This window comes from Artemia franciscana, chromosome 4 (assembly GCF_032884065.1).
Source record: "Artemia franciscana chromosome 4, ASM3288406v1, whole genome shotgun sequence".
NCBI lineage: Eukaryota > Metazoa > Arthropoda > Branchiopoda > Anostraca > Artemiidae > Artemia > Artemia franciscana.
In genome coordinates this window covers 13041463-13056506 of record NC_088866.1, presented here as the reverse complement: position 1 = coordinate 13056506, position 15044 = coordinate 13041463, and the positions used below count along the sequence as shown (strand labels likewise).

The 15044-nt window shown below is 35.5% G+C and overlaps 1 protein-coding gene across 1 annotated transcript in view; it reads right to left on the bottom strand.

Moving 5' to 3' along the window:
• The window catches only part of LOC136026016 (DNA replication ATP-dependent helicase/nuclease DNA2-like), a 107973-nt gene that overhangs the window by 68260 nt on the left and 24669 nt on the right, over window positions 1–15044 (bottom strand). Inside the window, exons 4-6 of the mRNA XM_065702166.1 lie at window positions 14649–14733; window positions 12642–12815; window positions 7374–7551 (exon numbers count right to left, since the gene is read on the bottom strand). Of these exons, the coding sequence (XP_065558238.1) occupies window positions 7374–7551; window positions 12642–12815; window positions 14649–14733 (437 nt within the window). The remainder of the gene's footprint in view (window positions 1–7373; window positions 7552–12641; window positions 12816–14648; window positions 14734–15044) is intronic.

The following is a 15044-nucleotide window of genomic DNA, read 5'->3' as shown; positions in this document are numbered from 1 at the left end:
TCGAAAAATCTTGCATCCTATTATTTTCTAGGGTAGAAACCCTTCAACCGGAAATAACAGGAATTGTGACGTCTCGTGGAAAGGTTCAATGACCAGAAAATGGATGTGCAAAATATTTAGGAGTAATAGTAGATGAAAACCTTTCTTTCCTTCCTCAATTAAAGCTTTCAAGGAATCTGGGTATCATGAAGAAACTGAAGTACACATTCCCACGTAAAACCCTTACCCTTCTCTACAATGCACTCATTAAACCCCACTTACAGTATTGAATGACTGTTTGAACTTTCCTGCTTGGTTTTTGCTTTCAGATTCTTCCCCGGCTTGCTTCCACCGCCTTTTAGGAATCTGTTCCGTTTGGTAGCCGAACAGCATCTTCCAATTACAAGACTATCTGCACAGATCCATATTCAACAAACGCCAACAGTGAGGTCAGATTTTTCCCCAGACATCGTCCGTGCTAAGGCTTACAATACCCTACCGCTTGAATTGAGAGGTAGGAGCTCCCTTGGTTCTTTCAAAAAGAGAATAAGAAGTTATATTGTTTTGAATTAGTTTAATTTGAATAATGAATCTAAATAGAAAATTGATTTTAGCCATTATTGAGTTTTTTTGTGTGGGGATTGGATTAGTTTGCTCCTGGATGAAAAGGTGGAGATTTGTAAGGATGTTCTTGTTGGTAGGGGCCATGGTTGTATTGAGAAGTGGAGGGAGAGCCATAGTGCGTATTTATCTTTGAGGTGATAAGGGACTCAGCATGCATTTTTTGCATAGAGATGAGAGCTTATGTATGTTACGACTGTTATATATATATTTTTTTAATAAACCCGAATGAACTGAACTGAAGTGAAGTTTCTAGGAACACTGGTCAGATGCAAGTATCTCTGGCTTAAAAAAAAAGTAAAAATAAATAAAACAAATGCACACGTAGCCGTTACACAAAAAATACGAAAATTTGAATTACCATAGTCAGGGGCTCGAAATTTGTGTACCAGGGCTCTAGACATATATAATTTGATGGTGTAATTTAAATAAATCTCAGATTGATATTCTAGTATCTTATAGAAGCTTTCTATGCAATAAATCTGTAGTATACCTTTTAATATTGTATGTGGCAGCTAGCGAGAGGCACCTTGCTAGTATTGCCTATTTTGAGGACCCCAGTTCCCCCTCCGATGAAAAAGATGCGCGGTCCTTTTGACCCACAAAGATCCCTGAGAATTTCGAGTCAATCACACTCAACATCAAACAAGCCCCCCTTTTCATTTTACAACCTATGTGTGAACAAGTGACAATTTGCATCATCACCTGCATCCAGGAGCTGTTGGGTTAATGTCACCTCGGAGGGTTATTTATGGACTATTTGATATAAAATGGTTATCTCAAAATGTTGATCGGATGTCTAGCGGGTTACGGTTGGAGTGTAGTGAAAAAACGCACGCCAAGAGGGCTGGTTGTCTTCCAATCACTTTCGACTCTGAATAAGGGCACTAGAAACTTCGATTCTAATTTGAAGGCGTGTCCTTGGAAGTTACTGCCACCACTCCTCCCATACGAAATGGCGGGGAGAAAAATTAAAAGTAAATAGTTAAGTAAAAAACAGTATATAGTAGACAGTATATATACAGTATATAGTATATAGTAGAAAACAGTATAGACAATAGCGAACTGTAAGTAAGGAGCGACCCGGCAATAATACTAACCAAAACTAAAAAAATGGAATTTTGATACCAATAGATATATCAAAAGAATTGTCTTATTATGCTGATTTCAAATATATAAGTTTCATTAAGTTTAGTCTTACCCATCAAAAGCTATGAGCCTGAAAAAATTTGTCTGGTTTTCGAGAAAAGGGGGAAGATTTCCTTGAAGTCATACAATTTTAATAAAAATCACACCATCAGGTTCAACGTATCAAAGAACCCTACTGTAGAGGTAGCTCATATCTCATATCTGCTTATATCTGCAAAAATGTGGAATTTTGTAGTTTTTGCCAGAAGAAAAATCACGGATGCGTGTCTATTTGTTTTTTTGTTGTTTTTTTCGAGAGGTGATCGTACTGACCTAATAGGACTAAAACGTCGGGAGAGGGCTCATTCTAAAGGAAATGGAAAGTTCTAGTGCCCTCTTTAAGTGACCGAAAAAAATAGAGGCCAACTAGGCCTCTATAAAATTTTGAGATAGATTTTTTGTTCAGCATAGTTGAAGAGCCCAATAACTATGTCATTGGAGAAAAATGACCCCCTACAGCCCGTGGGGCAGATTTTTAAGTTATAAAACTTGCCCATTGCTTCATTTGTTGTTGGGAGGTATGCATACATTTTTCGGGTGGGGAGGGGAGGACGAGCTTTTCTGCTGGGAGAATTTTCTATGGAGAGAATAGATTCAGAGGATATTTCTATGTCGAGGGGGATTTTTCGATGGAGCTGAAGCCAGGTGTCCTGGCGTTATTTAAAAAAACGATCAGAAATTTAAAAGGAAAAAAAAAACAAGCTTTTTTTAAATGAAAGTAAGGAGCAACATTAAAACTTAAAACGAACAGGAATTATCGCCCCCTCCTCAGCAGCTCGCTCTTTACTCTAAGGTTTAAACTTTTTCCCAGTTCTTTAAAAACGATCTCCTGAAACACACAGGTCGTTTAATTAGAACAATAAGCAACTTTTTAAAGTGCCGAAAAACTGTAGCGTGAAGAGCGAGGTGTTGAGGAGGGGGGCGACCCCCTAATATACGTAAAAATTTTTGTTCTTTGTAAGTTTTAATGATTCTAATTACTTTCAGTTCGAAAACTTGTTATTTTTTCTTTATTTAATGAGACTTTATTTAATGCGACACACATTTTTCTAAAGGCAATGGAAAAAGAATGCCAAATATAGTAAAAGTATAGGAAAATGAAAAAAGTAAGTAATTACAAAAAATACACAACACAATAACCTACTTAATAGATATAAGCTACTTAATAAGATATAAGCTCCCAGCATTCAGTTCTGTTGAGCAATGTCGAACAGTTGGACGGATATTTTGTAACAGTGTCGACAATTTTGAGCTTGGTTATCCAACACCAAAATACTTAATGTCTTTAGACTCAGTGTTTATGAAACGTACCGCATTCTCAAAGTAGTTTGTTCCAAATAAAACATTAAAACTAAGATTAAGAAAATCAAATACAAATTTTTAATTCATTATATTTAATTTAATTTTGAATACCAAAAGCCAGTATATTTGACACAGAAATTCTCAGCATTCCTTTCAGAGAAACATTTCTGATTATAATGGCTTCGTATATCAGCTCAAGAGTACTCTTGCAGCGCAAGCAGAAGTTGATGGCATATTCTTACCGAAATTGCCCCTTATTAAGTTAGTTTTCCTTGTGCCTTCTATAACGATACGAACTTTCTTGTGTTCTAATAACTGCACTAATTACAAATAAACAAATACATATTTAAGATCACCATAAAAGGCTGATTCTGTGATAGAATGTTATCAATAGTAGGACTCTTACTTTCGTTGTTGACAATTATCGTTATTTACTTACCATTCATTACTGTGAAGTGATGAATTTTTTTTCTCCAACCAAATCATATAGAAAAAAAAATGTGGAAAACTGGTTAAGGGTCACTCATTCACAAATTAGAGCTTATATTTTCCTTATTAAGGGTCGAAAACCTATTGACAGACAGCTAACGGTAGGGAAACAAACATTTTTTCCATGGTTTTTACCCTTTCTACTCTCTTTTCTTGGGTTTCCTTATTAACTACTTTATAGTCCCAAATATCCATGGGGGCCACAATCGACAGTGATTGGAGGGTAGCCATTATCCCTTCCATGCCCTTTTCTGCTACCTTTTATCGGATAAAAACTCTGAGATAGCCATTTTGTTCAGAAACATAAAAAAACAAACAAATAAGTACAACTCCAAGGGTCAACATAATCCCCAAAGCCCCAATGCAATGGCCCTAAGTTTCACTTTGCTCATATTGGGTCTTGATTGTCCGATCGATTATTAAGGCTCGTTCGCTAAGCCACGATTCCCACGGTTTCTAAAGGATTCATAGGCAGTGCTATTGCGCAAATCCCAAGTAAAGAGCGATGTAGGCACAACGTATTATTTGTTATTATTATTTATTTTCTTTTGTTTTAGTTTGAACCAGGGTAATTCGAATCGAGGGAGTTGGCGAAGAAATTTCTAAAAGGACTGATTCGATTGGAAATTGAAACGGCTCTTGCTTTTTTTAATAGTTGAAATTGATTGGAGGGCAAATAACCCCCTCCCATGCCCACCATTTCCCCAAACACATTCAATCAAAATTTTGAGATAGCCATTTTGTTCGACATAGTTGAAAGATCCAAAAATTATGTCTTTGAGGACGACAACTATAGCTCTCAGGGGCGCCCGCACCTCGTATTCCCGAAATGTATTTGATAGAAATTTTGAAATGGCCATTTATTGTCGTAGACACTTCTAGAAGGGCTTATTAGATTGAAAATTGAAGGAACTAGTGCCCCTTTTAATAGTCGAAGGTGATTAGAGGGCAACTAACCCCCCTCTTACGCCAGCCATTTCCCCAAACACATCCAATCAAAAGTTTGAGATAGCCACTTTGTTAAAGGTAGTTCAAAGCCCCGAAATTATGTCTTTGAGGATGACCACCCCTCACAGCCCTCAGGACAAGGGTTGCAAGTTATGCCCTGGGGGCATATAAAGTTTGTATAGAAAGGATGGTCATAGAAACTTCGGAGGGCTCTCATTGGATTTTTAAGTTCTAGTAGCCAATAAAAGACTAAAAGTGATCAGGGGTCAGATAACCTCCCCAGACCTTATATTTTCTGACATGTATTTGATAAAAATTTTGAGATGGCCATTTTCTGTCGTAAAAACTTCTAAAAGGGCTCATTTGATTGGAAATTGAAAGGGCTAGTGCTCACTTTAATCGTCAAAGGTAATTGGAGGACAATTAACCCACCTCCCGCGCCCACTTTATCTCCAAAAACATCTAATCAAAATTTTGAGACTGGTATTTTGTTCAACGTAGTTGATAGGTCTGGAAATTATGTATTTGAGGATGACTACCCCCGCCCTACATCCCTTAGGGCAAGGGTTGTAGGTTATGCCCTGGGGGCAAATAAGGTTTATACAGAAAGGGTTCCAAAAACATGTTTTTGGAAATCATCATTTCCAAAAACACACTGTCACTGAGAAAGGTATTTGTGTTTGAACTTCATTTTCCAAAGAGACTAAGGGAAAACAGATGAGCCTTTCAGAGAATGTTGAGGAGAGTGCTGAGCTAAATAAAACATGTTATCTGTTTACAGATTGTCAACACGGTGTAACTCATGAACGACTGGGTATATCAATTTGGAAATTTCAGGAAATGATAAGGGACATTATCAAAAAGAGAATATTTGTATGTTAGCACTGCTACTACAATTACCACTAGTCCCCAGCATCGCACCTATAAGGGAAGGCCGACGCGATCATTGTTGACCGGGAACATTTATTTTTCCAGTCTTTCTCAAATCCCATCTTTAATTTAAAACAGATTTAGGTCTATTCATTAGGTGAAAAATTTGCGAGTCACTCGCTGGACGCTGGTCTTCTTCGTTATTCATCAAGAAAAGCACAAATCTGGTAGAAATGAAATGGCTGTGATATTTCAGAACCCTTGAAAAATAGTTGAAATATCTAACAGCTATGTATCCCTAACAGAATTAATCATTTCATTTGTTTATTTATTTTCTTTATTTCCCTCAGAAAATGAAGAGTAGGCTACAATATAAACATAAAGAAAAGACAAGTGATAACGCTTACAATCAAAAAATATCAAATATTGATCAAACCCTTAAAAAGAGAAAAAAAGATATAAAAACACTTGCTAAATAATTTAACCTGTAAGTGATCAAGAGCCAGAACTGTTACTAAAAAAAACGGAAATAAATTGTGGCCTAAAAGGATAATTTTCACCTTGTCTTCAAATGCTTTATATATTTTTCTTTATATAGACTACAGGATCCTTCACTTCAAGCTTTAAAACAATCTCAGTGTTACTAAAAGAAAGGGGGAAACCAAGTAAAAATTTGCAAAATTTAAAATAAAAACCTTTAATGGGCGAAAGATGAGAAGATCTGAAATTTCGGAAGTGGAGGGACGGGAACAATAAGTGAGGCAGAGCAAGAGCGCTATAAATACGACCAAGGACGTAATTAGTAGCATTATTATTCTTCGAAAATTACTGGATACAAAACTTCAAATACCGTATCACAAAATTCATTCAAATATTAGTGCAAATCGAATAAGAACTCCTTCAGGTAAACTTCAGAAGTATATTAAAATTGTGGGATGTGGCTTTAGTTACTGTGAATGAAAATCAGCTTATCCACTCTGTTTGGACTGAGGCCGTTTCTCTTCCACGTCTCTATCATAGTCACTATCAGGACTACCACCAAAAAAAAGTCTTTATGTGGCCACAGTAGTCGCAGGAATAGACGATAACTTTCCGGCAAGTGCGGTGGGATACGCTGTGCGGCGCATCAGAGTTAAAATGTTGATTGCAATTTAAATTTGGGACAAAATTGAATGTACTTTAAAACTTTGCAATGAATAGCATTTTTGTTCGAAAAGCCCTTATTAATATTTCTAGCGCAGAATTCTGGGTGGATGAAGAGGGGTAACATTGATCATATGGATGGGAGCCAGCTTTTACCCCATCCAAATAGCACGCCCTTCTCCCATGGAAAATATCCCTCCCCCCATCACGGAAAATATTCCCCCGGAAAATCTCCCTGCAGCTGGTTGGTCTCAAATCACTTTCGAATTAAAATAAAAGGACTAAAACTCTCAATTTCTGACGTAATTAGCATCCTCCAAGGCCTGTGTGACCATGAGGTGGAGCTGGGGAAGAGGAAGGGGCAGTCTCCCTCCTATACAAAATAAATTATGCTTACTTTGGCGTTTAATGTTGGTCTTCACTTTCATAAAGACAGCATTGATCATAAATGTTCCCAGAAATAAAGAGGGATAAAATATAAATCATACATTTTTGAAACGTTTTTAAAAGTATTTTTATCCCCCCCCCTCCCGAAAAAAGAGCTATCTCCCCCAAATAAAAGTCCTGGACACGACCCTGGGGATTATATTTCATCTTCAATCCTACCCCCAGGGTTCATTCATGGAAAATCACTTTTTTCTGAAGATCACTTTTTTGCGTGAGTAGTACTGACATTTTTATTTAAAATAGATCATGCATGGGATGAACCGCTTGATCTTTTGTACGTGATTATAAGTACCAGACTCTTTAAATCAGTCCGGAGTCTGGACTCCAGACTGGACTTGTCATGGGATCAGCAGCTTTTCAAGTATTAATTCTTTGGCTATACTTACCTTTCATATATCTTTGGATGAAAAATTCTAGTTGTGGAATAAAGCTCTCAACTTCCCGTCGAATATCATTTACATCTTTGTTTAATCCACACAGACCAAACAGAACTGATGGAGAATTTACTACTTCATCAAGGCATAAGATAATCTGTCCCCTGTTATAGCATTTTCTCTTAAGGACCTAAAAGAGAAACTAAAGGAACAAAATATTTTGCTGAAGCGCTCATTTAAAACAACGAAAACATACTATTTTCCAGACAAAATGCATTAAGTGCATATGCAATAAACCGCCATAAATGTAAAGCCATATTAGCCTTTAAAGCCATAACTTTGCTCCGGAAACTTTCCTACAAAGGGCCAAATTATAACCCTAAAAGGCCTCGTGTACTAAACAGATTCTTATACGAGCGTCTGAAAAAAAAGTGTCATTTTTCCTGGAATATTTTAAATTTTGACATGCGTCCACATTTTTAGAGTTCCGGGGGGAAAGACAGCTACCCTCTCTTCAACAAGCCATGGAATGGCACATATATATGCAACTGAAATTTTAAATGAAATTAACTATGACGGTAACATAAATATTTAGCGATATTTTACCACAATATTATGCTTAAAAATTTTAAAGAAATTACTTAAAAGACAGGGCTTGAAAAAAAAAAAAAAGGGTAACATACAATCTTTATTAGAGCATCCTTCCAGTTTACTCTGGTAGTTGAAAAACTTTTTCTTTTTTATTCTTCTTGTAAAATGTCTGACCCTATCCTCAAACCAACATCTTCTTCTATGTCTTCTCTAGTGACTAGATAATTTGCTCTAATGAGATTCCTAATGCTCTTATATATCCATTTCAACAATGGAACCAGTGTCTCTAGGTGGAAGTAAGCAAGAAATTTGCACAATTTGTCCAGCCATGGTTTTCAAAATTTCAAGAAAGTTATCCGTGGGAGACTATACAGATGTCTTGAGTCCCTGGGCCTTCTTCGTAATCAAATAATAATAGTAAAAAGTAAAATAAAAGTAAAGCAAAGTCAAAGCTAAAAAACGAAAAACAGACTGCATAAGAGAAGGGACTGCCGCCAAGGCCAAGTCGAGGCCCCCCCCTCCCTCGAATCTTTTTTCGACTCGTACAAACGTAACAAAAAATAATATAAACAAATTTTTCATGTGTTCATATTTTTTTGTAACCCTCCCCCCCCAAACGAAAAAAAATCCTTTTGCAAACCTCTCCCCCTCCCCCCAGGAAAAAAAATCCTGGATACAGCCCTAGCTGCCAATCGCTTTTTATAATGAAGTTTGACTAATACTTTAGTGCAAGAATTCTAGAGTACCCCAAATACGGTCAGCTGGCAATTACAAACGTTTTAACCACCGATTATCTCTCAAAATAATAAAATATTTAAATATTTTTGACTTACGTAACAGAAATACAAATAAATGCACTGACCCTTTTTTTCTTCAGGTATTGTGGTGAAAAATATTGTTACAGAGCAGATGTATAGAGAGAAAAAAGTCGATTTTTTCGTATAGCAGGGTGTCGAAGGGTGAGAAAAAATTCAGATTTTTGCCTAAAGCGAGCTGTTGAAGGGCGAGTGTACCATCCCTCCTTCTCACATATAGGCTAGTGCGTATCTTTTTGGTTCTAATTTGCCTCTACTTTAATTTGAAAAAAAAACTGACTTTCTTTTATATTTGATTTATGTTCATTTTTTATAATACCATTATAAAATTATTTTTGAGGAAAAGAATATTTAGTATGCGTTCCCAGTATTTTCCTTCATATGTATGTTTTGTATCAATTCAAATTTCATTAATTTAAGTGTCTACCGACATTTTCCGTGAGCAATACCTGCTCCACACTTATCTTATTCTTCTTTTATACCCACATCTCTCGAAATTATCCTTGTGAAACAAGAATCAAGCCACCAATCCATATAGAGTATTTCATATTTCTTGTTATGGTTACTTTGACTTCTGTGTTTCTTGGAGGAAGATCGATTAGTTCATTTTACAACCATTTTTCAACTCATGGAACATAAAAATTCACCTCAAAACGACCACATTTTTGAAAAACATTTTGCTTATATCAACACCACATTTCCTAATGGATCCATATGTAATCAGATCGTTTTTTACTATTTCTTTCCCGATGAGACTTGGCTTGAAGAATATTTCGGGATTGCGAAAACATAAAATTTATTTTATGTCCCAGACAACTTCCATCTTAGCTCTAGTTGTGAAATAATGCCCCACTTCACTCAGTCTCTGGCAAGGTGTTTGGTTAGGCCAGAAATACCGAACCGTTTAATTGCATGCTGTAGACAAACCCCGTCATAAATTGGAACTATATGAGTAATCCCATTCCCAGAATCTACCACAATGCATGTTATTCTACTGGATAAACATAATAAAAGCATAACCAGGCTACCTGTTGTAGCACAGTGGATTGATGCTCTGCTTGGCAATGCGGAGCACTCGGGTTCGATCCCCGCTGCAGCAAGATTTGGCCAGCAATGGCTAAGGAGGACCTTTATCCTTTTATCCTTTTATAGCCGGGCTGCTGACACACATTCCAGGTATGTTAAATGTTTCAAACGTAAGTTCAGCCATTCTTTCACGATTTGGTTTGGGATTCAGTCAAAAAGTATTGGCTGTTCGTAAGATTCATTACCTAGATCAGAAAAAAATTGCTCCATGTCATCCATGTTTGCCACGATAGTAGGGAAGATTTAACACGGAGCATTATCATCAAAAAAGCCTCATTTGCATATACCTGATCCTAAACCCAGTACCATATGTATTTTTTTTTTCATTTTCGTAAATATTTTTGGACATCTGCATAAAACTCTCCAAAGAATCCTCTATAAATTTGAATTAAGAGTCAGAAAATAATAATGGTCGTATTTAAAATTTAAATATTAGTTTTTAAGATTAGACCATCTTAAAATACTCTTAATATTTTAAAAAATTCATTAAAACAGCAAACACTGAAAGATTTCTTCAAAACTAAAAATGTCACTCAGAACTAAACAAATGAAGATCACGAACGGAGTTTTAAGACAAACGGAAATAAAGCTAATATTTTGGGAAGAAAAGCACATTCCTTCTTCAGCACTATAGAAAAAGGAATAAAATACTAAAGTTTTAAAATCCAAAAAACCTAATTCCAAGAGCGAGCCACTCATCTGCGACTAGACAAATCCAATGCTTCTCGCCAAATATTAGTAAGTGACTGAATTTGTAAAAACTATTTCATTTGTGAAGTAAGTTGAAAAACCACGTCATATGTAGTCTACTTTTAATGGGTAGTTCTGATGCAGGATTTATCTCAGGGATGAGTAAACAATCAGCTTCTCGTTTTAGATAAGCAAAGATCCATAAGAGCTAGTACAAAATAAACATTGAATAAAATTAGACAACATGTGACAGAGTTTTTTCCCAGGTAGATAATTGCGATCGCTTACCTTACGAATAAAATCCACTCACATACTAGTATTAGACAACAAACATTAGACAGGCCTAATCGTAAAGATTAGTGAGTGGCTTGCACTATAAAAATTTTAAATTCTGCTAATTTTGGATTTTATTTGTTTTTTTATGTTTGTTGGCTCTCCGCGTCGATTGGTTTTATCAGTTTTGCTTTATCCAAGTTGTTTCACATTTTTATGCATTACAATTGGTGAACATACACACAGCACCAAAGCTATAAAAAATCATTTTACTATCTAGATGATAGCCTTTTTCTTTTTCTTTTTTTTTACCAAATCAGCAAACCCACCCATTTGTCATTTATGAGTTACTAAAACGACCCAAATGTAGTAGCCAATCATTTAAGACTGGCAAGTCAGCATAATAAGGCAGAAGATTCTTACGGAAATGCGGTAGACCATCGATCCTGGTGCTTAATACCCTCTTGTATAGAACTTGTTCCAGAACTGAGGCGTTCGATTTAAATCTTCTTTTCAAATAGTTTAATGTCTATATCATACATTTTTCTGTGTTTTTTTCTATTGTTAAAAAAGCAAACAAAAAGCAAAAATCAACGCAATCAAAGAATTACTTCACAACTGAAAGTACAAAAAAAGTGTATTCTTCAGGCAATTTCTAGTTTTCGGGAGCATACTGTGTCCAGTTTTTCAGAAATATGCATATACTGCTCTCTTTTCTAAGAACTAGTCCCTAAGACCAATATCACAAGGATTGGCAAGGATGGAAGATAAAAAGAATAGTGTTACGCGACAATAAAAGCCCGACAAATTATTTTCTAGTTGCATGACTTAATAATGGTAATTTACCACACGAAGATAATTAAAAATTTGTTTTTGTCGTATTGCTGCACACGAGAATAGGACACAAGATTCTTCTAGAAAAAGGTTAAAGCCTAAAAGAACAGTTTATTGGATCGGAGGGACAATATGGCGCAGGATGAGAAAATTATGATTCAATATACATTTCCCTTTTGATTCTCTCTTAGCAAGCTTAGCAACAGCTTAGCAAACAGTTCTCAGCAATATCTCAAAAGTATGAAAAAACCGGATACGAAAATTAGGCGTGGCAGCAGCAATATTTGGCTATGAACCTAACCCTGTTCGTCGGTGACTGAGTATTTTGTCAATTTTAAGCTTGTGCTTACTGAGGAAACAAGAGCAATCATGGTAACAGCAGTTGCTGCATTATAGTAAATAGCAAACCATGGCCCTAGTGGCCGAGATTTAAAAAGGTTTCAAAACAAAAGTGTCTAGTGATAAATGATTGGCTCGAGATACTATTTTGAAAATAATAATTTCCACCCTGATTCAACTGAACAGTGATTCTTAATTACGAGAAGAGTTTTTAAGAGTTCGAGAAAGCCTGAACCAGTAGGCCTACAAAGGCTACCCAGGAATTTTTTTTCAGGGGGGGGGAGGATATAATTATCAATAATATTATTGCCTACCCGAGGTAGGTAATAATAAAAAATAAATTTCATTTGATAACACTGAACAAGAAGTGCAAAAAAACTAAATAAAATGTTGGATTTCAGGATCCCAGCCCCAAGCGCCCCTCCCCGGCGTACATCCCTGCCTAATACTCCCAAAACTCAAATAAATTCAACTCGAAATAAAAATTACAGCACTAAAGTCACCACTGTTATAAACCATTTTCTGGGGGTTTATAGTTCCCAACCTTGAACTTCAAGGAAAATCACATTTTCGCACGATATTTATTTCTTTTTTTTCATGTGTGACAATAAGTAGAAGCCATAAATTAAAATCATGAACGCTAAATACATACCATCTGTAAGAGTTCATGCCCAAGGGTACCAACCAGCATTATAAAATTACTTTGGTCAGGAGCCCCAATGCAGCATTTAAAACGTTCTGCCAATATTGTCTTCCTTGGACAATACATTGCACTAACAATAGACGTTCCAGTAAGAAAGAAATCTGGATTTACAACGACTAGACCCTGGAAAATAATAGTTATATTCGTAAGCTTTAATTTACAATTTAATTTACCAGTGATCGTTGAGAAAAAAAATTACAAAATTGTTAAAACTTGCTAGGAAGCACAAAAGCACAACAAAGCGCACATAGCACAACTTTCGAAAAGAAAGCAATCCTTTGCAAAGAAAGATCTACTTAATTTTTGCAAGCTTCAGCAGAATTTTTTCTCTTTTTATTTAGCTATTTATTTACTTTTTCTAATGTTATTGCGTTTTGCTCATGAAAACTAGTGACAGTTGTATTTTTTAGAATCGACTATTCTCATTCAATCGCATTCATTTTTTTTCTAGGTTTCCTTTCTGAGTTTGCTTTTCCAGTATAAAATACTAAGAAAATATTAAATACTAAGGAGAGCAAGTAATGAAATTCCTGAGCTCGTTTCGGTTCAGACATCTAATATACTGTTTATTTACTTCTTATTTACTTTAGCTATTTATTTACTTTTTCTAATGTTATTGCGTTTTACTCACGAAAACTAGTAACAGTTGTATTTTTTAGAATCGACTATTCTCATTCATTCGCATTCATTTTTTTTTTTTTTTTGCTTTTCTGGGTTTTGCCTTTCTGAGTTTGCTTTTCTAGTATAAAATACTAAGAAAATATTAAATACTAAGGAAAGCAAGTAATGAAATTCCTGAGCTCGTTTCGGTTCAGACATCTAACATACTGTTTATTTACTTTTTATTTACTTTAGCTATTTATTTACTTTTTCTAATGTTATTGCGTTTTACTCACGAAAACTAGTAACAGTTGTATTTTTTAGAATCGACTATTCTCATTCATTCGCATTCATTTTTTTTTTTTTTTTGCTTTTCTAGGTTTTGCCTTTCTGAGTTTGCTTTTCTAGTATAAAATACTAAGAAAATATTAAATACTAAGGAAAGCAAGTAATGAAATTCCTGAGCTCGTTTCCGTCCAGACATCTAACATACTGTTTATAAAGAAAAATATTTTTCGTTTATAGCCATGGTCTAGCTTGGTTTAGTGCCACAAAGATAGAAATTTAAAGATAGTAGCGGTTAAATTCAGATTCTACTTTAGCCCCTCATGCATTAGACAAACGTGATTATTTTCTTCTATTTGATGACACAATTTTAATTCCTGATGACATAGGTCTATTGCAATCCTCTGAAAGGCTAAAACCAGAAGGGGTGGTACGACGACCCCTTGAATGAGTAGTGGCCACGTTCCCCTAGGAGGCTGTCAAAATAAAGAAATATTCATATACAAATTTGCACTCATGAGAAATAGGCGGAAAGCTCCCTTTGTAATTTCCTTATGGGACATGAATATTTGAATACATTGTCTTAAAAGAATAAAAATCCATATAGACCATAATACAAAAGAATAGCTAATTCGAGAAATATAACAAATTCACTGAAGCTTCAACGTTTGAAAGATTCTCTTTATGGTTCTTTTACTGTTTCAGTGCCAAAGTAGTTCTATTAACACGCACATTCTTCTTCTCAAAGTTTACTAACTTTCTTCTTCTTCAAAATTTACTTTTCACTCTGCTTTTTTTGTTATATGATATTATCTGAAGTGTTTCTTCGCAGTTTTTACGTTTTTTTTTAAAAGATTTATTCAGATACTGAAGACGGTAGAGCTGGGTCTCTACCGGGAAGAGCGGAGGCTACTCTTCACTGTTGTTTTCCGTTTGTTTGTTTTTTTAATTGCAGCGACTCCCGTTAGTTTGTAGCTTGACTACTTATGTGAGTCGGTGTCTGTCCCATTTTTCACTGAAATATTTGTCATTTTTTCTATTTAATAGATACAAACTCCGTAGAAAAATTACCTTCATGTCATCTACAACTCCTATGTCATTATGCCAATCGCATTCAAGGTTCACAATATCATTCTTTCTAACCAACGTTTGCGCCCTAAAATGAGAAATAACAAAATTATAGAAGCAAAACATGCACATAGTAGTGAATGTAGGAATTTTCCTCAGAAGTAACAAGAACTAAGAGCTCATATGGCACTTGTGACGAAGTCAGAAGAGCCAAGAGCTCACATGATATGAGCTCTAGCAAAATTCTAAGAATCAATAGATTGCTTTAAAAGGAAAATCAGAGGCTTAATACCGGTCGGGATTTAAAATGAGAGTTTTGAGTCACGAGGTCCTTCTAAATATCAAAATTCAATAAGATCCAATCACCCACTCGTGAGTTAAAAATACCCCAATTTCTCT